Source organism: Passer domesticus, chromosome 4 (assembly GCF_036417665.1).
Source record: "Passer domesticus isolate bPasDom1 chromosome 4, bPasDom1.hap1, whole genome shotgun sequence".
Classification (NCBI taxonomy): domain Eukaryota; kingdom Metazoa; phylum Chordata; class Aves; order Passeriformes; family Passeridae; genus Passer; species Passer domesticus.
Genome location: NC_087477.1, coordinates 62,451,104 through 62,474,315, shown reverse-complemented (window position 1 = coordinate 62,474,315; position 23,212 = coordinate 62,451,104). Strand labels below are relative to the sequence as shown.

Below are 23,212 nucleotides of genomic sequence, written 5' to 3'. Positions count from 1 at the left end.
GATTCAAATTGCTGATCAAGACTATTTTACCTGCTAGCTGACTGAGAGTGAAAGTATTTCCTAACATTTAACAATCCCAGGAGAACAAAGAAATTTCCTCCTTCATTACAACGTTTCAGTTAAGAAACACTACAACACTTAACAAAAGGCTTTTATTAGCATGTACTTTATTTTCTTAAAAATCATTACAAGTCTCAGCAATCAGCCAAAGTGAAACTTTCAACTACTTTCAACCAAGGATGTCTACAAGGGATAGCACATGAAAGCTTCTTTTCAAATAAAATGCATATGACTAAATGGATGCAGCATTATTTCACTATTGAAGTTTATTACTCTTTAGGATGAAGTCAGTTTGTGAAACTGGAGGAATTAATTTCTCTTTTTGTTTTCCTTTTGCCCTTGCACAGAATGAACAAAGAAGGCTGCATAAAAGTACAAACCTATGGGCATAATATGCCTAGTCAGGAGCTAACAGATGAAGCACACTAAACAAATCAAATAAAATATTCCCATTTTTCTAAACATTGCTGGACAGCCTTAATAAAAACATTACCTTTCCATCCAAACTAGCTATGGTGCTGCAGTATGAAACCAGTATTTCTTTAGTACCATAGTTAATTGCATATTTTGTAAAGTAAATACTCAAGCTCTTACCTAAAGCTTTTATAAGGAGTAATTATTTCAAAAGATTGCTTTGCAGCCCGATCCACTTGTTTTACATTTGCCACATTCATAGGGATTAAAGTGATACCAAATCCTGTTTTAAAGTCCTAGGAAAAAGACAATAAAGGTTTAGAAGGTTGTCATTCAAGAATAAAACATGTAAAGAAAAATCATTTCAGCATGGTCCAAACAAAACAAGATCAGTAACAGACATCTTTGCCACAACATATAAGCCACTTCTAATTTATTAATGGATAAACAAACCTCCACTAAATTTTACCCAACCAATAATTTTCCAACTGCTAGAATGACCTTACTTGATTGCTGGTAGGAGTAAAAATGCATGCTCAAACTATTAATAAAGGAAAGAATAAAAAAATAAGTTTAAACAATAGATTGCATTAAAATGTTAATGCAAAATTCTGGAAGGATCTAGCTTAAATCATGCTTTAGTGTCTAAATAAACTTTATAAATCTAAATCCTTGTAACTGACAGCAGTTTTTCTTACTTTAAGACTGTTTTAACAAACTAAATATGTACAATACAAAATTCTTTCTTAAACCTTTGATTCCTCATTCTTCTGATGTAGAACATGAACTAAACACGTCTTTGTAAAAGGTCCTATACAGCAGCTAAAACAGACAAAGAGTTAGTTGTGATTCCATTACAAGAAAGTACTTTTATCTTAAGTGAACAAGTGAAACAAGTGAAATTGTTTGGGGTTTATTATATGCATGGAAAAATGTACTAAAACCAAAACTTTTGTATTGACAGAATTGGGAAATAAAATGCAAGTTCACACTGAGCTCCTGTGAGGGCCTCTCAAAATGTATGGATTTTGGAAAATCAGATGAATACGTACATTATTTCTTATCTATCTGGAATACCATCAGCATTTCCTTCTTTAAATTTATTTACATGGTCATCTCAAGACAGTCACTTCCACACATTTAATTTCTGGGAATATTAGCATATTACTTCTTGAGAACAGTAAATAAATCAGAAACAAAACCAAGCTGTATCACCCAAGCAAAGAGCCAAATTCATATATCTTACATTTGCATGTTCACTGTTACCTCTCACATAACAAGTAGTTGGGCACAGACTGATAAAAATAAAAGCACTGAAGGGTAAAAGCTTCAGAGTTGCCTGCTCTGAAGAGAGGATTCTTTTTTTAGTTAATACATATTTAAACCTGCATCACTGACAAGTTTCTCTTTGTAAGATTCACAAATTTTTGAGCACTAAGACCTACACGGAGAGCATACTTCACAAAACTCTTTTAATTTTATTTCCCTATTTCAGTTATGAGCAAATAAAACTATCATTGTAGCCAGGACTGCTAAGGCTAAATCTGACAAAAGCCACATATATGTGTGTGTCTATGCAGAAGCAGAAGTATCAATTTTATCACACAAGGCACTGAACACAATAATACCCCAAAAAGCATAATAATATCCATTAAAAGATGGGATTTTTAGAATGACAGAATTCTTACTATTTAAATATACTGTGAGATAAGTTAGCTAATGTTTCCTTGCCAGACATCATATTAAGAATTTGTGGGTGTTTTTTTACATGCCATTACCTTTGACAGTAACAGTGGGGAACTAGGTATGGATTTCAAAATAAACCTTTATAAAATGTAGAAGTTTTTCAATAACTAACCTATCTTAGCCACTTCTCATATAATTTATTTTAGAAAATAAACAAAAAATATAAATATTTTTAAATATTTCCCCTTCTCTTCCACCCTCTTATCCTGTAACATAGATATTTTTATTCTCTCCCCCTCATCTCCAGCCGCCACTCCATTTGTGTGTAAATCAAGGGGGTTCATACTGACACACCTGCCTCAGAAGAGAGAAGAGAGTTCTGTTAAGCCTACACAGTCCCTAATTCACCCTCTTTGGGAAAAGAGTGGGCAGAATAACCTCCTTTTGAGTGTGAACTTGACAGCATCCTCTGTAGCAGTGAAGCATTCTTAATTTCACATCACCAGTGAGAAAAAGAGGCGCATGAAATAGTAAAAAAGAAAAGACTGAGGACGGAAAAATACAAAATCTTAATTTCTATCAGTGAAATGAAAAAAAGAAACCTAACCAAAACAACCCAAAACCATTACCTTTGTAGAATTAAATGGTTTATGCTTCTGAGCTGTAAATTGGTTGCAAGTTTCATTTGTTGATTCAAGTATTTTAAATTAATTAAAATAATTTGCCTTAAGAAATCCTGATTTTCAAATGAGAGGTAATAAACCCATCCTTGAACCTGCACAGTACAATGCATTCTTTGTTTATTAAATAACAGCTGAAAAACCACCAGAAGCCATGGTTAAAAGGTGTTCAATACACTTCCAGATTAAAGTTCACTGAAGGTAAATGATTAACAAAGACAACCAAAATAATAACTACCTTATTGAGCCAGATCAAAGTTCCCCTGTAGAGTAGCTTCCCTTTAGGCATTTCCTACTGGTGATGGTCATAAAAATAATGCAAATAAGAAAAGATACATGCTCATCTTCCCAAAAAAGCTTCCAGCAATCTAAGCACTTAAAATCCCTAGACAGTTGCAGCAAAGAAAATTATACTTACTAGCCACTGACAGACACATCCTCAAAGAATTAAAAAGCCCAATAACAACATGCTTTGAGGTCTCTGCAGGATCTTACTTCATACATTTCCCCAATACTGGTTGTAAAAAAAGGAAGTCCCTCTGTATATGTATATTGCCACCTGATAACTGAGACTTTTCAATTTTTTGCCTGACAACTGAGAATTTCATTACATAACATAAAAGGAAAGAAACGCTAACTAAATTTCATTCACCTACTTATTCCATAATGTTTCTTCTTGAAAATATTTATTCTATATTCCTTTCAGACTCTTTCTTATGCCTTCAAATAGCTGGTTGCATTTCCTTTCCTTGAAGCAAAATGGAACAAGCAGCATGGAAGCAACCTGCCACACGAAGATGACACACAAATATTTACGTCTGTGAAAGCAGACACCAAACTTTGTTGTACTACATTTAACAATACAGAACCAAGAAAGCACTCTAGAAACAAAGTGAATTAATTTGAAAGCCTTTACCTTTAGGTGCAGCACCAACCCTCCAAAATTTGCACACGTGCGCAGTGTCTGAACAATCCCATTACAGAAAGAATAACTCATTATGCTTTACATTCAGCAAGGGCATGAGAACTTACAATACTGAATTTCAGTGTGAGGAATGTCAGAAATGTTAAGAAATTTGAATCTACTTTTCAGAACAGAATATGGTGGCAAATTAAGCAATTTCATTGGTACATTAGAGTGAAGTTATTTCCATAATGGTCCAAACAAACCCCTTAGGGTAACTGCACAACACTTGGTATAAACCTGGCTTTGTGAGTAACAAGTACACTAGAATTTAATTTTCAGTGCTGAAAATTGTATGCTTTCAGAGTGCAGTCTTCTTCTCTACTTCAGAAACAGAAGTGGGAATTGGTACAGGGAAGAAAGAAGTGCTCCGCTTTGAAAGATGAATTCATTCACTTTGAGTGCACAGAAGGACAATAGGGCTATTCAAGAACTATACAAAAAATATCGACAGCAAAAGCAAGCAGTATCTTTTCAGAATAAGAATTGTCTTGCTTCTACCCACTGAAAGCTCATTGTTTCAGATACACTGAACTGCACTACGCTTTCTGACAAAGGAAGAAAAGTTCAAGATTCAAAAATGCACAGAGAAAGAGGAGGGTTGGGGTTTTTTGTTTGGTTTTATTTTTAAATTTAAATATACATATGACTTAAATGTCTACAGTCATACTATCTTTATGAATTCTAAGAAAGGTTGAAAAACAAGTTGACAATAAGAGATTTTAAAAAAATTATAGATATAATAATAGATCAAAAGTATTCACTAAAAATACTAAGCTAAAAATACTTAGCTAAAAATACTCAGATGAGTACTGGCTTTCTGATTAGCTGTTGTTCCTTCCTGAAGGGTGAATGATTATAATCCGAGAATGTTGCTGTCATTATCACCCCTGTCTGAAAAAGACAAAACCTATGAAAACCTGTCATCTGTATATAAATCATGAAATTTTTTAAGTTTTATTTTTAAACATACCTTTAACATGTATCTATAAAGTGCCTCTCAGTGTACAAAACTGTCCTCTTTATTTTGCACTATCTTTTCATAGGCAAAAGCTGCCCCATGACAGGCTTTACTAACATTTCTTCAATTCTATTTCAGATTAATATATCAAGGAGATTCAAAATAAGTCAAAATAAGTCTCATACCTTTTCTAACATACCACCACTGTTTTACAGACACAGAAAAAAACAGCAAGGCTAAGGAACACTAAAGAATATATGTATAAAATCATGCAACTATATCTGATAAAGCAAAATTTTCAGAGCTGCTGGACAACTAACTGTTGTCTTAAAAAGACAGACTTGGGCACCTTTCTGCATGCCAGTCATAAATAAATTTGTAATCAGAGGCTGAACCTTGTGACTCTCAGTGAACACACTTTCTCCACAAAATGACACTTTTAAAAATGCTCTTCTCATACCTAGAAAATATAATTATTTTTCTTTCTATTTTTTCCCTTCCACTTGGTTATGTTGCAGTAGCACTAGGGCTGACATTATTATTGGTTTAGTCAAACCAAAATTCATCTGAACACAGGAGTTCTAGAGATGCTGCTTGTGTTACTCAGCATTTACTGTTTCAGGAGTTATCATCATGTCTTTGCATGCACTGTCTTTCATGGATCTAACATTAGCTCCTCAATGTATGAAGTTGATTAAAAAAATCTTTGCATCAGGAAAACATTTCATAGAAATGAAACAAAAAAAATGCAGCCACCATTACAACTTTACCCATACCCCTCACAGAAAAATAAAAAGTTAGCTAACTTAAAATACTGAAATAAAATAAATACTGAAAATAATAGGTTAACTAACTACTATTTTCATATTAGAAGTATCAATCCATACTTTTATTTCTTTCTTTTTTGGTAGAGGACTAACTGGACAATAGCAAAGAGAAAAGGAAAATTGCTGACATGAGTTCAAGAGACTGTTTCTACATACTCACACACGCATATACACACATAAGGATATACCTTAATATATAAATATGTGTTTGCAGCTTATTTTGAAGTAAAAATAATACAGAAGTACAGAACTCTGAAGTACATAAATAGCACTGATATACAGTGAGAACACAACACTTTTGGAAATTTTACATCAACTGAGTATTCTTACTGCACATCAGTCTCCTGTGTATTATGAGATCAAGGTACATCTGCTCTTTTTTGTCTTTGGCTGTCAGATCTTGAGAACAAGCAATCAATATTTAAGTGTGTGCATGCAGATAGACAGATATCTAACAGTGACAAGAGGTAACAAATCAAGAACATTATACCATATATAAAGATATATTTACACACACAAATATATATGTATGTGTTTATAAACCCACACTTTGTTTCCTTTTTAACAGCCATCTTTCAAACTACCCTAATTTATAAAAAGATTATTCATATTTCTAAAACTACTCTTATCCTCCTGCCCATACTCAGAACATTCTTGACCTTTAATCACAGTATCTCTGATAAGAGTTCCAAAAGAGGACCTTACATGGTTCCTTGAATTTACCATTTAATTTGCAACAGCTCTTTAGATTTACCTTGGGGAAGTTACCACAAAGTTCGTGACAACTACACTATTCCTGCAAGATCTGAAAGTTCCCTTAACAATTTAGCATGATTCAGTCCTTTGCTTCATTCTTACCCCATGGTATTTGATTCCTTCCAAACAACCAAATTATTCCAGAGAGAGTAAAAGCCAGTAACTAGAATCATTCAGATGAAGCATTCATAGTTTATTTCCTCTCCTCATTATTTGGAGGCATTATACTTCAGCCTTTCCAGCTATTAAGGAGGGCTAATTTCTGCCACAGAATTATGGGAGAAATCTGCCTTCCACATTAATGAAAAAATAAAGCCTTTTTACATATTAAAGATTTTAAGAAAGAGTGGCTAGTAATGCAAATTGCTTTGATGATATTAAGTTTACACAAGTTTTATTAATTTCCTCTCCTTCTATATGTACTGAGCTTAGCGTCCCCATTTATTTTTCATCAGGCTTCTCTACATCCCTCATCACAGCCCAAAACCTTTTAATATAGATTTCCAGAGACAGTTACATATTGTGGATTGTAATACAAACTCCACATTTGCACTCTGTCTTGCAGTGTTCTAATGAGGTCCCAAAATACAACCACAGTGAAGCATACAGTATATAATTACATACTCAAAAAATAATGTTAAAAGAACATGAAGGTTGCTAACTCAAGCCCTGATGAGCAAGGAGATGCTAGAATTCCATTTGTCTGTGCATGTTAGCTCTGTAGCTGAGTGCTCATCTGTTATGATATGTGAGATAGTCAGATCATCAGTTTTAAGTTCTTCACTTAACTAAAGAAAATACTTTCCCCTGTTAGAGAACGAAAATTATTCATGCTATTTTTGAGAGAAAAAAAAAACTTTAACGACAACCCAGCATCCATTTGGAGGTTACAAAGAAGGAAGACAGCAAAAGACAAGAGCCACTTAGACTAGCTCTAGACAGTGCCAAGTAGCAAGCATGACTGCAGTGGAGTATTTTGGATATACTGCTGGAATACATCCCTCTCTGTATAATTCCATATCATTATTTTATAAAAAAAATGTAATACCTGTACTTTGAGAAGGCTCTATGATGAAAGCCAATACATAAGAAGTGGGAATAACTAAGAGATTACTTTAAAAAATGCATTCCTGATGAACACTCTAAGGTAGTTACAACCTTAGATGTTACTTCTCATTTAAGTTACAGATCTCTCTATTCACTTACTACAGGAGCAATTCAGAATTCTCACTTCAGCAGTTATGTGCATGTATTTTGCAATATCAATACAATTTTATATTGCTTGATTATGCACCATCAGGCCCATGCCTTGCTTGTTGTATGGGATGGATCTAGGACACATGAAGATGAAAGCTCCCTTCCTTTATAGGCTGCAAAATACAAAAAAAAAAAAAGATGAGGAGGATCGCATAATTGCAGCGACTGAATACGATACGGGAGAGTTAGCTCTTATCTTTGCCTTTTCCAGTTTCTACTCAGTGTAAATCAAAGCCTTAGCATACAGTCATTTCACTGCACGTTTTTCATTTCCTAGTACCTGACTTTATGCTCCAGGGTTTGATTTGCAGAACTGCTGAGCAATTGGAACTCCAGCCAAGACCTATGAAAGCAGTATTTTCAGCAGGTATAGTTTGACAGAGACCTATTCCCTCTCAACCACCCATAAAGGACTGGAAAAACAGAGAATGCTAAATATATGGATATTTCAATCCTTCATTCTGTTTCTTAAAACTGTGTGGTCACATGGAGGAGACAATCATATTCCTTTACCTTACAGGAACTGATGAAAAATAAATCCCTCATTGCTCCTCAAAGAACATTCTTTTATCAGCGAAGGAATCATTTGAATGTAAGGCACTTTTCAACAGTGTGCTATAAAAAAGGCATGGGCTACATAATGAAAAGAAATTAAAATTACCAAACAATTACTAAATAGGTAATGCACTGAAAGAGGCAGTGATCCTGTGAAAGGAAATAGCATATTATAGTATCTACTGCACAATATCAAAATCGGATTAAATTAGGGTCTTAGAAGTAAGACCAGCTCTCCCATGATTAGAGGGGTACACAAATCTGTAATTGAGGTAATGTTATCAAAGGTTTTTAGATGAGTTTTTTTTTAAAAAATAGGTTTACACAACACAGGAACATCTGTCTCCCCATGTAACCCCAAGTAAGCTCTTACTCTAGATAGATCCTTGGCTTCCATCAGTTTCAAAATAATAGCAGCCAATTAATCTTCAGGTCTTAGCAAGACTTAAGGGAAGGAGATCAGAACAGAAAACACAGAGTCTACATTTCTCTACTTCTCTACTGCCCAGTCCCATAAGAAAAGGCTTTAATGTATGGTCACAGTGAATTGAGACAAGATGATGCAATCTGGAAGGGGATGTTCAAAGTCACCAGCCACAAACACAAACATATAAATTAATAGTTTCTATTTCTTAATCTTCAAAAACAAAGAGAGAAGAAGACAACAGAGACTAGAGAAAAGGTCATAATTCCAAATATATATATGTTTCTCACTTGTGCTGAAACATGCCTAAAGGGAAGAAACAATCCATGCTTCAACCATGCCATTACAAATAATTTTTATTTATGCAAATTATGTACTTCAGAAACAACATGTGCAAGTTCAATATAAGAACCTGAATTCTACATAAAGATGTACATTTTAACACAAAGCAGTTTAAAGTTATTAGTGGAAAGTAGATTTCTTGACTTAAAGGTACCGTAAGTCATTTGCGTTCCTGCTTTAGAAATATACCAAAGGACCTGAATTCTTCAAATATTTCACAATTCAGAGCTCAGCTTTCTGCATCACAGGAAGTGTGATTCAGACCATACTCCATTCTTCAGACACATCCCTTCTTTTTCTTGTCACTCAACATACTAGGAAAGCAAGAGTCTCACATCTGAGGCACACAAGACAAAAGCAAGCATCAAAAGCAAGCTGGTAATACTGCACACAAAACCTTCCTTGCGGTCTTCCCAAATACCCTGACAGGTACCCAAGCAAGAGAGACAAACCTGCTTTCTATGTTATGTCCCTCACCACACACACAGAAGACAAGTGTAGGCAAAGTTCCTGTTTGAACAACTACAGTAACTCCCTTCCAGCAGAGCTTCTCTGCAGCATGGCGCTCATTCAGAAATCAGCACCTTATTAGCTAGAGAGGCTGAAGCCATTGCAGCTACTTCACTGCTTTACTTTTGCTGCTTCATGAAAAATTATGAGATGACATAAATAAACATGTAAATAAAAGTCAAAGCCTGTCAGGAGCAAGTACAGCCTATATTCAAGACTTTCACTTTTACTTTAATTCCAATAGTTATCCATAATATTGCCACATCTTTAAAGAGGCAATCGTGTTCCTTAAGTTGTACAACTTCTGACACACAAACTCATTCCATTTTAGAGCCTGTTTCTTGCTACTCAATTCACATATTTTTCTTCCCAAAGGGATACCAGTTTAATATATGCAAATTCTAAAATTATGTGGAAATGCCTCAATTTTCCTTAATTTTAGTGGTTGAGACCTTCCAACATTTGTTTGTTTTTTTTTTCATTTAGCTAAAACAGCTATCCCTATAGTCACCATCTCAAATTCACACACCATTTTAAACACTTCCCTGCAATAAGCACCCAGAGCAACTCCTGTTCATACAAGGACATTTTTAAACATGGATATTACTATTACAATTTTAAGTAGCCATCTGGACTCTTCTTTGAAAGTGCTTCACAAATGGAAGCCTTCTTAGATTTAGCAAGACTGTTCTCTGGAGACCAGAAGGATCAGTGAATTTTAAGATACCACATATAGCTGTAATTTTCTGAATTCATATCTTTACAATCTTCTTGCCGAAGCTTTACATACACACCAAAGATCTTGTTATGTAATCATAATCCAGAAAAACTGCTTAAAAACTGTTTGAACTCTTACAGGATGGACAGATTGTGACCATTTTTGCAATACTTTAAAATCTACAACAGTTGTAATGCAAAAATTACAAACTTTTTGATTGGCCTTTTAGTACAGTAGTCACTAGATAAGAGAGAAAACTGTTATGACAGCCCCACTGGCAAAATTCCCCTAATGAACCACGAACTCCTCCAAATAATGGAGTGCCTGCTTTCCTCCAGAAATTGCCCATGGTGATAAACAAACATGATACTGACAAAAAAAAGTATCAATGACCAAGCACAGTGCTTTTACTTACTGACTACAAACAGTAAGGTGTTAAGACAAACAGTCTTCACAGTAAATATGAAGACTTCTTATGTTATTAATTACCATCTTCTTTAATAAACTGAAATTCAATTTTATTATGTGATATTTCGCAAGCAGAAATAATTCATAACTAACATAATTAATAATATTTCAATAACCACAACGAAAAATAGCATTTCCCGATGGATAGTTTTCCAAAACTTTTTTTTTTACTCACAAACCTAATTTCCAAGTAATCTGCACTGCTCAAAATAATTACAAAGGAAAATTAATTTTTTTTAAAGTTTCAACAGTTTTTAGAGTACCATAAAAAGAGCACTAATTATTATAGACATTTTCACATCTTTTAAAAAATGTATTTATGGCTATCTGAACATATTCCAAACATATGCCATTTTATCATAACTGGATCCCCAGCTGATGTTGATAAAATGAGCAGTTTAAATTTCTGATCCTATCAAACTGAATTACTCTTCTGAGATAGTGTATATTGAAAACACACACGCAGACCCATTATAAGAATAAATGGATGAATTACATGAAACATGGAGAGCTCTGGACTGTGCTAACCACTTTTTCCAGCTTGGGAAATTTTAGACACCTTCTGCTTAGAGAGCCATGAAGAAAAATCTTTCACTTTAACAGTTGACATTATGATCTTAAATTTAAAAGGAAAAAAATTAGCCAAGGAGAGTACAGACCCTCACAAAAGCTTTTGGCCAGACAGTATAAACTCTCATCCATTTAATAAATGTTCACCTTTGCAGGAAAGAAACATCAAATGCTGTAACATTTCAGATTTGTTTAAAGTTTGAAATTCAGAAATTTTTTGACAACCTAAACCAAAAAGATAATGTTTTTCTTTCTGAAATACATAAATAAATATTTTGTAGAAGATGTAAATTTTGAGAGTATGCACACATATTTGTTAACTTTTAAGAATGTGCCAGACTTCATGGAGGTTCAGACCTTTCCCAGAAGCCAACGTGAAGTATAAACTTACCACTAATGCCTAGAAACAGCAACCTAAGGAGACCATACTACGATTTGTGAATTCTTCCTACTTCTGTGACACTTATTCTAAAAAGTGAAGGGACAGCAGCACCAGTAGTTTTGCCATACATTCTTCTATGCCTGGACCAAAAGAAGGCTGATGCCATGACAACAGCAACACTGCACCACAGCTTTTTATAAATTGAATCCTTCCTTCCTAACTCAGTCATTTCAGCATTATGTCTTCTGAGAAAACATCCTCCTTACATTTGGTTCAGCCAAAAACAGAGTGGGGTGGGTTTGCGGTTTTATTTGTTTGAAGGATTTGTTTCTTTGTTTTTGTTTATAAAGAAAATATTTTCTTCTGCTGGCTTTAGATTCACTCATACTAATTTGTTTCTATGTGACAAAGACGAAAAGAGCAGATAATCACAGAGAAATTGTTTTGAATTTTTGTAAAGCAAAATCACTTATGGACACACACACAGCTACTGCTTAGCAGCTATTCACTTTCATACCTGCCCAGGCTTTATGCCATAAAGGTAGTGATGTCACATAAAAAATATAAAAGAGTTTCAAGAATTAATACAGTTTACAAGTAAGCAATCTACTTCTTACTACTTAAACACTGAAGTGGTTACAGTATTAAATGCTTACAGAGATTACCGAATTCCTAGTAAATCCGTTGTAAATAAGTTTTATTATGAGTCCATATGAAAGCCATTACCATTTGATTTTAGTGAATATTTTTTAAAGATATTGATTTTACAATAATCAAAACTAAGATGGGCAACTATGACAGCTAAAGAAGGATCTGGATCTAAAATATCTGCACTATACTTATGTTTCAGGACTATGTAGAATTAATACACCCTCACAAACAAACACAATGCCTTTGCCATAATGAATTTAATTAATTTTTTAATGATTATCACCTCCCATCACAAATTTTGAGCTAAAGGCACCTTATGTAAAAATAAAGTAAATTCAAGCTTTCAATGAAATTCTTTTCTTCATAATGAGGAGCAAAGGCTAATATCTAACAGAGAAGGACAAATTATTTGTAAAAATATGGAGCAACCATTCTCTAAAAAATGTACTTCAACAGATTAGAAGTTAGAAAGAAAGCAAAATCATTAAAAAAAAGCCCTCCACATACATCTTTCATAAACTTTACACTCTGTATTACTATCTAGACAGCTAGTTAATAGAAAGAACACTAAAAATTAAATCTTTAACAAATTACCTCCATTTACACATTTATCTTCTGCTTGTTTCATTAAGCTTCCTGTTGTCAGCCACTGAACAATTCAGGAAGGTCTTTTAGGACCCACAATAAGCTAGATACACGGCTCCTTTGTAGCATCCTGATTGCACCTGTCTACTACACTTGTTTCACTTCTCAAGTCTCTCACTCATGTCCAAATCCTTACAAGCATGAAATAAATCTCACTCACCTGAATTTAATGAGAAACTGAAAAAACAAAACTTGTCAACAGCAATGTTAACTCGTGCCTCAGAGCACATTCTTGGGTAGGGGCAACAGGCCTAGACTACAACTTCTTTCTTTCCAAGATGTTGTGCTAGAACAGCCTTCAAAATCACACAGTGGTAAAAAAAAAAAAAAATCTGAAACACATATTGCTAGGTTCAGAGTAGTCAAGATGCCTATACAAATCACTGGTTTAGTGAAGAGCAGAACCTGTAGTGGCAATTTGTTCATGGAAAGCAACCAAAGCAAACAGGGAAGCACTGATTTACAGGCAGATCATACAGCAACATGACCTAGGGAGCAGGAAACTGAACTCACTTCATGCCATGGGGAAGCACAGGGATAAAAACACTGTTCTGGCTCATAACTGAAACTATACAGATGCATCTCAGCACACACAAGTTGCATCAAAATTGCAACGACTCCATCAAGATAACACATAAAAGAGAATGTCACAAACAGTAGAAATAGAACTAGAATTACAAAATCACTCCAATTTAGGATATTCAGAAATCCAGCAGCAGCATTTTGTACTGTTTGTGGGTTAGGAGGGTTGTAACATGCTACGATTTTTAAGAGCAGGAAATCTACCAAAAAACCTTTCCACATTAGTAGGAATGGGCAGCTGCAATCTGGAAACGCACTAAACTTACAAGAAGGTATATTTTCTCAGCATGAAGCTGTCATTTAAGAAACTAGGATGAAGAATTCAGGAATGAAACAAAATACTGCACTGAAGTGAAAAACTGGCAATTGACATGAATGGCAAAGCTCCAACTGACATTCAAAGAGATGGAAATTCACCCCAGGTATCTGTGTATAGATCCTACGAGAAACAGCTTTCCTTATACAGCCCCATAAATACTGAAAATGCAATGCATCTTTAACTTTTCTATTTAAAATGACAAGCAGCTACAACAAAATCTGCACGTGCCTGTTCAGGTTAATTTTAAAATAGATCTACATGCAGTATAGGAGAATCAAATTTCGGTGTGAGGATAAAAGACCTGCACAAATAGAAGACCTGAAGAGCACCACAGAATCACACAGAACTGTGGTAACATCCTCTGCTTTTGTATCTACGGTGCACTCTATTAACCTTTACTTTTTCTTCTCCCTGTAAAATTCCCCTACATCTCCACTTGTACATATTAAGAAATATGTTTCTGATATTCCACACCACATCAGGGAGAGACGGATGAAGAAACAGTTTGTTTCTTCTGAAACACAGAAGTTACATCTACACAGTTTGTGCAGATGTAGCCCTTTCATTGCTACATCATGCTACTATTTCTACATTAGCATTTATTGCTGAGAACACCAATAAAGACACGTTTCACACTGCTAATTGTACATTTTACCATAAGCAAGTACCTAAGGATCATTGTTGTCAACATCAACACATTGTTGTTAAATTAAACAAGTTGTACATCATCCCCCTTTTAGCTGCAGCACACATGAAAAACCAACTTATGCACTTATTCAGGCTGAAATAAACCCTTTCTAGCTAAGTCCTATAAAGAGGTTCCTGCCTTCTGCTGTGTGGTTGGTTTGTTTTGTACAAAATAAGATGAAAGATCGTAGAATCACCTTTGCTTCTCTTTGTGGGGAGAAAAAAAAAAAAAAAAAAAAAAAAAGAAGTGCAAGGTGAAACAAACCAACCAGGAATCCATCTCCCACATGGGTATCAGTGATGACCAGTCACAGCACTGGTGACTTCTCTTACAGCTACTGGGGACTAATGAATTTTGCCTTGATCAGTTTCTCAACTTTTGTTATGACCCCCATCTCCTGTCTCATCAGTTTTCTTGCAGCCCACTAAACTGGCAGCTGCTCAGTTCCTTCAGGGGAAAGAAGCGACAGCCAATTATAATAATGGGCAGCAATTACTCCTGTGTTGCAGGAACTGAGCTGCTGTTGCTGACTGCTGTCATTTTATCTGCCTTTGAACTTCTTTATGACCCCATGGCAAGGAATAACAGCCCTTGGCTGGAAAAAGCATCATACATACAACATCCTGCAGAGCCTCTCAAATAAGTGCCAGACAGGCTGATTGTGAACCAGGAAGCAGGACACAAAGCCATATGTGTTATACCAATGCAGCCACTCTGCTTCAAATCTTTTTTAAAACTCACTCTCATATCTCTAACACAGGTCTGCATACTGGACTTAAACCACAGACAAGGATAAATGTGGGCAAATGCCACAGTGGATAGAGACTCCTCTCTGCCTGCCTGCAAAGCATAGAAACCTCTACAATTTGGAAACATTGACTGGTACAAGACAAACAATTTTGCAATAACTGAAAGAAAGACATATGCACAAAAAGCAGCAAGAGTTTTTTTGTAATATTTTTTAATAGCCTAACTCACCTTAAACAAATAATGGACATAAAATCTATTTGATGTAATAATTAAATAATGTGTACCAGAATCCCCAAAAGGATAAATAAAGTGAATAATGAAAGTGTTTATATCCATGAGTAAAACACACTCCTCAGCCATTGCATTATTTGGGTCAGCTTTTTTTTCTATGTAAATTTATTGAAAATGCCATGGAGGTACAATAAAAAGGTCTACCAAGAAGGAAAAAAGGACCAAGAAAAACAAGGCAACCAAATAAAAATTGTTTGAAATGCTCAAAACACACTAATGTACATCACTAGGCATGACTGACAATACAAGCAAGATTATTTCTACATTTATTTCATGAATCATAGCTTTCCATATATTTTCCTGAATATATTTTTCTTTCAACCATTGTCCAGGCCTGTTCAAATGGCTCTCTGGATGCCTACAGCCAAGTGTTTTGACAACCTTCCATCCTAAGTGAAGGTAACAAAACTTGATTTCTTCTGCTCTTCAGTGCATGTAAGATTTTTCACCTGTTTCTTTAAAAGCATTAGATATCAATCAATCATTCTGATGGATCTCTGAGGGGTCCTGATCCACATGCTGAGATGGAAGTAACTTTTGAGTGAAGTGTTCTGGAAATATATCTAAGTTATTGGTTTTAAAATCAATGGGATTTAAACATGTCATCCCTAAAGAGATGTTATTTTGTATGCAAAATATTTGAGAGAGAGAATTCAATTTAATACCATGACACTGAAGTGTTTCATGTAGTAAGAATTCAGTCTGAGTTGATTAAGTTCAAATTTGTTGGCCTAGCAACTTATTAACTAGGGACAGAAATTATTGCTGAGAAAGCACACTGGGGTATTCCCCACATTCATACTAAGCCATAAATCATAAATTCTCTTCCTTTGCTATAAGGATGGTTGATTTATTTAGCATAGAATTTGTAGATATAAGATAGTGGAGTATCGAAAATAATGTTTCTTACCTGAACAACACCATACTGCACCAAAGAACATAAAGAAATCAGCACAGACTAAGAAAAATAAAATATCTATGGCCCAAAAATATGAAAATGTCACTTCAGCTACAATGTTATTAAGGATCTTAGTGTTTTAAGGATCATCTCTATAATTCTTATTTTAAACTATTCACTTTGCATAACTACCAAAAACTCCAATTGGCTAATTATTTTAGTATACCAACAGCAACTCCAACCTACTCTCTCAGCACTGCCATCAAAGCCACTGTCCCCATTTCCAGCCCACGCTGTGGAGAAGAGAACAGTTTTAGAGCAAGTGTCTATTGTTCAATTAAGCATTTTTACAAAACGGTGTGGAAGTTGAAAAAGTATGAAAAGGAAAAAAGGGAGGGGGTACTACAAATTCTGGGTATTTTCAAAAAGTTGTAATGGTCCTTACTCTGATGATCTCCAACAGAGATTGAAGTAAAACCACCCAATCTCAAAAATCACCATGGAATAACTACAGAAATCCATGAATCCCAAAACTGTTGTCTTTATGAACACTGTGCATTTCCTGCATGATCAGCTATTGCAAGCTAAATTCATCATGATGAATCACTTGTTTTTAAGTGCTTGGAGTTCTAAACATTGCAGTGTCAGCTACAAAGCTCATTAATGAATTGCAGACATGTTTCTTGGTCTCCTCTGGTGCACACTATTCCATTTATTTAGTTTTGTAACCAAGAAAACTTTAATCATCATAAAGTGACTGCAAGTTCTCATCTGATGATATTTGTCATAGATTAGGTAAATCCCAGTCCTCAGCAATACTGTTTCTCCCCTTCAATCTGGACAAAAGAATAACCCGTTACCTTGCACAGAAGGATATCCATACAACTTAGCTCTTTATTATATAGGCACTGTACCAAAAAAGAAAAACATCCTTCTGTGACATTACCTGTCTGAGCTCTGCCACAGGAAGTATAGACTGAATTCAGAAACCACATCTACTTAATTGAATTGTAATGGATTTCAAACCTGGCAAGTTAGTAACAGAATTTATATACTAAACAAAAAATTGCAATAGCATATTATGGTATTTTTAGCTAATTATGACATGGAATTCACATATGCTATCAAGGAAGTCTGGTGACAACAGATGAGGAGAAGATTGAGATTTGAGACAGCCAGCTTGCCTTCACCAAGTGAAAGTCTTCCCTAAGTAACCTAGTGGCCTTCGATGATGGAATGACTACATCAGTGGACAAGAGAATTGTCACAGATGTAATTTTTCTGAGTTTCTGACCTTTGACACGGTCCCCCACAACATTTCTTCTCTAAATTGCAGAGATCCTGATTTGATGAGTGTACACTGAGAGTCACATTGAAAGTCACATCACTGGTCAACTACTCAGACACCCACCGGACATCAATGACAGGAGGTCCCCTCAGGGATCTGCACTGGGACCAGTGTTACTTAATATCTTCATGAATTACATAGATTAAGGGATCAAATACACTCTCAGCAAATTTGAGGATGACATCAAGTCAAATGGTGCAGCTGAATCTCCCAAGAGACAGGATGGTCTCCAGCGGGGCCTGGACAAACTCGCGAAGTGGGCACATGAGAATCTCATGAGGTTTAACAAGACCAAGTACACGGTGCTACATCTGGGTCAGGACAACCCCCAGTATCAGCCCAGTCTGGGGGATGGACAGTTCCAGAGCAGCCCTGCCAAGGAAGACTTGGTGATACTGGTAGGTGAGAGGCTGGACATGACCCAGCCTTGCGCACTCAAAGTCCAGAGTCAAACGTGTCCTGGGCTGCATCCAGAGCAGGGTGAGCAGCAAGACAGGGAGGGGATTCTGTCCCTCTGCTCTGCTCTTATGAGACCCCACCTGCAGTGCTGCAGCAGCTCTGGGGTCCCAGCACAGGAAGGACACAGACCCATTAGAGGAGGGCCACCAAGTTGATTAGAGAGATGGAGCACCTCTCCTATGAGGAAAGACTGAGAATTGAGTTTGTTCAGCCTGAAGAAGAGCAGGCTCTAGGGTGACCGTAACTGCAGCATTTCAGTACCTAAAGAAGGATGGAGAAGGACTTTTTACAATAGCATGTAGTGACAGACAAAGGGGAATGGATCCAAACTGAAAGAGAGTAGGTTTACATTAGATATTAGAAAGAAATTCTGTATTGCGAAAGTGGTGAGACACTGGAACAGGTTGCCCAGAGAAGCTGTGGGTGCCCCATCCCTGGAAGCCTTCAAGGCAGGGTTGGTCGGTTGGGTCTTTGAGCACCCTGGTCTAGAGGGTGGCATCCCTGTCCATGGCAGGGAGGCTGGAACTAGATGACCTCTGAGGTCCCTTCCAATCCAAGATATTTCATGACGATTCTAGGATGATCTTAACATATTTGTTTGTACCTAAGTTTGTGAAACAAATATGTGAAGATATGTTGTCTACACTGCCTCAGAAGTGCTCTGGTCTTCACTGCTGTAATGGCCATGTAATTTTATGTAAGTATTAATATTTTAGCTATGCTAATTAGTTTAATAGTAGAAATAAAGTATAGGAAAAAAAGGCTGAGGAAAGAAAGCAAACTAAACCAAATGCGGCAATAACATTTGGAGGAAATAACAGAGGAATGGGGAAAATTTGTTTTACATTGCCTTCAATTTAAAAGCGAAAAAGCAAACCAAAGCTATTGACTAGTTTTTCAGCATGTTTCCTATGAGAGCTGACTAATATGCTTACAATTAAACAGAAATCAGTGTTCTAGCTGCATTTAATTCAACAGTATATCAAACTATTGAAAGAAGAGAGATCCAAGTGCTCTTGAAAAATACTTTCTTTTTCAGTTTCACTGTCACCTCAAACCTTCTTGTTGCACACACATACAAAAAACAAGACTATGTTATTTAAGTGTGTATATATACAGATATATGCTGATTATTCAACCTTTTGGATTAACTGAATGCAGAAATAACTTTCTCATGTGATTTCAAATAAAAAGATAAATGCAAACCCAGTCTACAATTATAAGAGGAAGTTCCCATAACAATGCTCTGGTTCCTCTATTTAGGACTTTTAATCCAATGCATTATTTTACCATGGGATTTGAAGCCAAGCTAGCAGTGTTTAAAAACGAGCAACATACACAGTGATGGACAACGGTCTTGGGAAATTCCAGTACTCTTAGAAGTAAATGGATTTCCCCAAAATTGCATTAATTGTGTTATAGCTTTATAGTAAGTAGACCTGAAACCTTCTACTGCTTATGTGTGCGCTCTGCCACTATGTAGAATCTTCATGATATTCAAACAAATCCCACTTTTCTTCACTGTTAATTTTTAAGTGATTAAGGTAGCTGGCTATGTATGTGTTAGTCATCCACAAGCCTTGATGGAGCATTACTGAAAACTGACAACTTTTCTCCAAACCAGATTAAACAGGAAGCTTTTTATCATTGTGGAAGCATTAGGCTTTTTACCATGTTTTATGATTGCTTTGGGTGTACTTACATGTCAACTACATCTTAGCATAAAAACAAATAGGCAGGAAAAAAATCCTCAAAGTTTAGCTGCACAAGAACTTAACACTAACTCTTACTTTTTTTTTTTTTGGCTACAAGTCCTGTTTATGCCCTTCTGCGTGTTCTTTAATATTTTCTATAACCTAGAACAACATCACACACAAAATTATTTTTGAATGTAAAATGCAGATCTTCCCTATAAACATGGTCATTGACACATTTTTCTTCTCTGACTGAGCCACTTTAGCAGCATATTATTTTAGATCTATTTTTTAATCTTTTAGGGGTGCAAAATCTACTTTTTAACCTTTGAAGTAGGGGTGCAATTAGTTTAAAACTGAAGATGTAATTGTCATAAAAACAACAAACCTTTTCCTCACTCAACACAATTTCTTGTAATCATTAATTTTGTATTCTAACAAGCAAGAACAAAAGATTTAAGGCTTTCTTACACCATTCAAATTATTTCCTGTTCAGTTGTTTCTTATGTCATGCACAGCAATTGATCGTGGCTATGTTTTTGAGTGTGGAAAATCGGAAAGAATTTTTTGCAAGAACTGCTAGAAAATTAGGGATGTGACCTTAATCTATCATCCCAACTACAGTTTGATGCAAACAACTATATTTAAAAGAGGCTGGATTATTCGATTCCACTACAAGTCACATACGTATCAGTGTATTTTGCCTTAAAACACTTCTTCATCTTAGTCTTTCCCCCTCCAATGTATTTGGTACATTTTTGGGTTGTTTCATTTTTGCTTTTTAACATTTGCTACAGATTTGTTTTGTTATGAAGGAAGAGCAAAGCTGAAATTAATATTAAAAAAAAAAGCAAATGTTCTTTTGTTTTTCTGTTACCTCTACCTATTTAAGGCGTTTCAGGACAAGCTGAGTTGTAACCATATTTGTAACCATGTTTGATCACTGTCTGCACTAGCAATCAAGTACATCACAGTTTCTTTAGTTTCCCAGTAATTACAAACAACAGTTTTTCATTATAGAATCTCTAAAAGCACACATGTTCTTGGGGCATGGGAGATGTGGATGTGGGATGAGAATGAGGAACAGGAGAAACACAATTACAAGGATTGCACTTCTTCTTCTTCTTCTTGTCTCATTCTCAATAATTCCTCCTTCCACTGCCACAGCCCAAACACACCAGGCATTTCTCTCTCCTTCTCTATCACCCATCTAAATGGTCTTGTTCTTCCTCCTGCTTCCTTTTGTTGTCTTTACTCACCTATCGTTTTCCCTAGCATCCTTCTCAGAACTCAGCTGCTTTTTTCAGGCAACTCATCAGATCTCAAAACTTTTATTTTGTTTGCTGCTCAACTTGCATTCAACTCCTCTCCCCCATTTTTTCTCATATTGCTGTTTCCATCACCTTGTACTCATTATATTCACAAATATAATCTTGATGATAAACCAAAGAATCTACATACATTAAAAAGAATTTCTCATGATGCTTTAGCATGACAACCAATCACTACTACTCATCTTCAGGACTTCATTTAATTGTTCTTCTTTGGTAACCTTCCATTGGTAAACACTTTTGACTCTTCTTAAGAGATACTTTTTTTTAAACAGATTTCTCTCTTATTCATCATGTTGTTGATTATTAATCAGGATACCATTTTCTCCAGGTAAAACCAGAACATTTCCTAATAAACAATCCCCTTTGCAGAGTATCATTATAAATTCCCATTGCTGTATACCAAAAGACTTCCAAGTCTGCTCCTGAATCCCAACCACAATGTCTCTGCCATTGTATGCATGTATTTCAATATGTATTTCATAGTACCATAGAATGGTTTGGGTAAGGAGGGACCCTTGATGATTATCTAATGCAATCCCCCTGAAACACGTATCCAGCAGGGGCACCTTTCACTAGATCAGGTTGCTCAAAAATGTTCCCCTTTAAGCCTGTATTTCTTAACAGAGATAAGGACATATCTCTGCTCTTATACAGACAGAGATTCATGCACACATCCCTTCTGCCTCCTGCCACTGACATTCACATCACTTCCTCTCTTTCAAGATGCCAATCTCAAGCATCAGCTTTGGCTTGTCCTTTCAGCTATCCTTGTATCAGTTCTCTACGTTATCCCTCCCTTTGCCATTTTCTGCCTATTTAATATCCTTTCTTCTAATACTTCCTTTGGTATTGTCCAGTTTTGTTTTAAATGCACCATTAGCATTACAGAAGAAATTAAAATTACTAGGCACCCTTACTGGTTCATTCAACATGAATAAACATTTCCATCTGTCACAGAGCAAATCATTTAAATCTTTCTCAAAAGAAAACACCCTCTGAAATCAATAGGAACATTGAGCCAAAACGAAACAAGTAGGTTTTAATAACTAATGTATATTATTGCTTATACATAACAGAGAGAATACTCATCATCATTCTAGCTTTAGCTTGGAGTCAGGCATGGAGAAAACATGTCACAAATTGTTACAGCATACAGCCATACCAGTCCCCCATCTTTATATTTGGCAAAGTTTCCTCAAATATCCCAAATAAATACTTCTAATGACCCAAAGCAGTAACAAGATTATACTGATTTCTCTTTTCAAAGCCAAATTCTAGCACAAACACTATGACACCTAGGCTCTCCCCGACGTTAGATACCAGTAAATCTTAAATATAGCCTTACAAAGGCTATATTCAAGCAGACCAGACAAGCATTTGTCAGACCCCTTCTGATGGTAACCAAGGGAAGGTTGGCACTGCCACTGCAGACTGACATTTCAAGCCAATGTTTGAACTGCCACAAATGATCAGACTACTTTTTTTTTTTATTTAAGCATGAATTACTTTGAAACAGAAATGGGAATTTCAGCAAGCTGCAGGTTGAACAAATTGATCCAGTACGATTTACTTTTCACTTTTGCTCAAGAGAGGAAGTTTAAGAAATTTACACTACATGAGTCAAAGAAATTGATGGTTTCATACTAGCACTATATCACTGCCACAAGTTCAAGCTAAACCAATCACTTTTTAACTAGAAAGAGGCCTGAGACATGATGTTCTGATCTCAATCTGAACTTCACAAAGTTCATGGCAATAAAGTTACAATTTGGCATTTGGCTTAGGATCTTCTCCACTTTTAACACTGAAGATTTTTTTTTTAAAGCAACAGCAGACTCTCCTCTATCAAGTTTATTAGAAATCAATGAATAAGCTCAATCCAATCTCATTTCAACATTGTAAGAAGTCTAAATAGGTGTCTTTTAGCACTGCAGTTATAATAAACCCCTCTAAGGCTCTCCGGGAGTCTAGTATGGATG

The 23,212-nt window shown here is 35.6% G+C and overlaps 1 protein-coding gene across 4 annotated transcripts in view; it reads right to left on the bottom strand.

The window, feature by feature from the left end:
• The window catches only part of ARAP2 (ArfGAP with RhoGAP domain, ankyrin repeat and PH domain 2), a 196,162-nt gene that overhangs the window by 60,248 nt on the left and 112,702 nt on the right, over positions 1 to 23,212 (bottom strand). For all 4 annotated transcript variants that reach the window (XR_010361387.1, XM_064418435.1, XM_064418434.1 and 1 more), the window contains one exon: positions 655 to 770. Coding sequence is in view for 3 of the 4 variants with exons in the window: in XM_064418435.1 (XP_064274505.1) it covers positions 655 to 770 (116 nt within the window). In the remaining variant the exon portion in view is untranslated. The remainder of the gene's footprint in view (positions 1 to 654; positions 771 to 23,212) is intronic.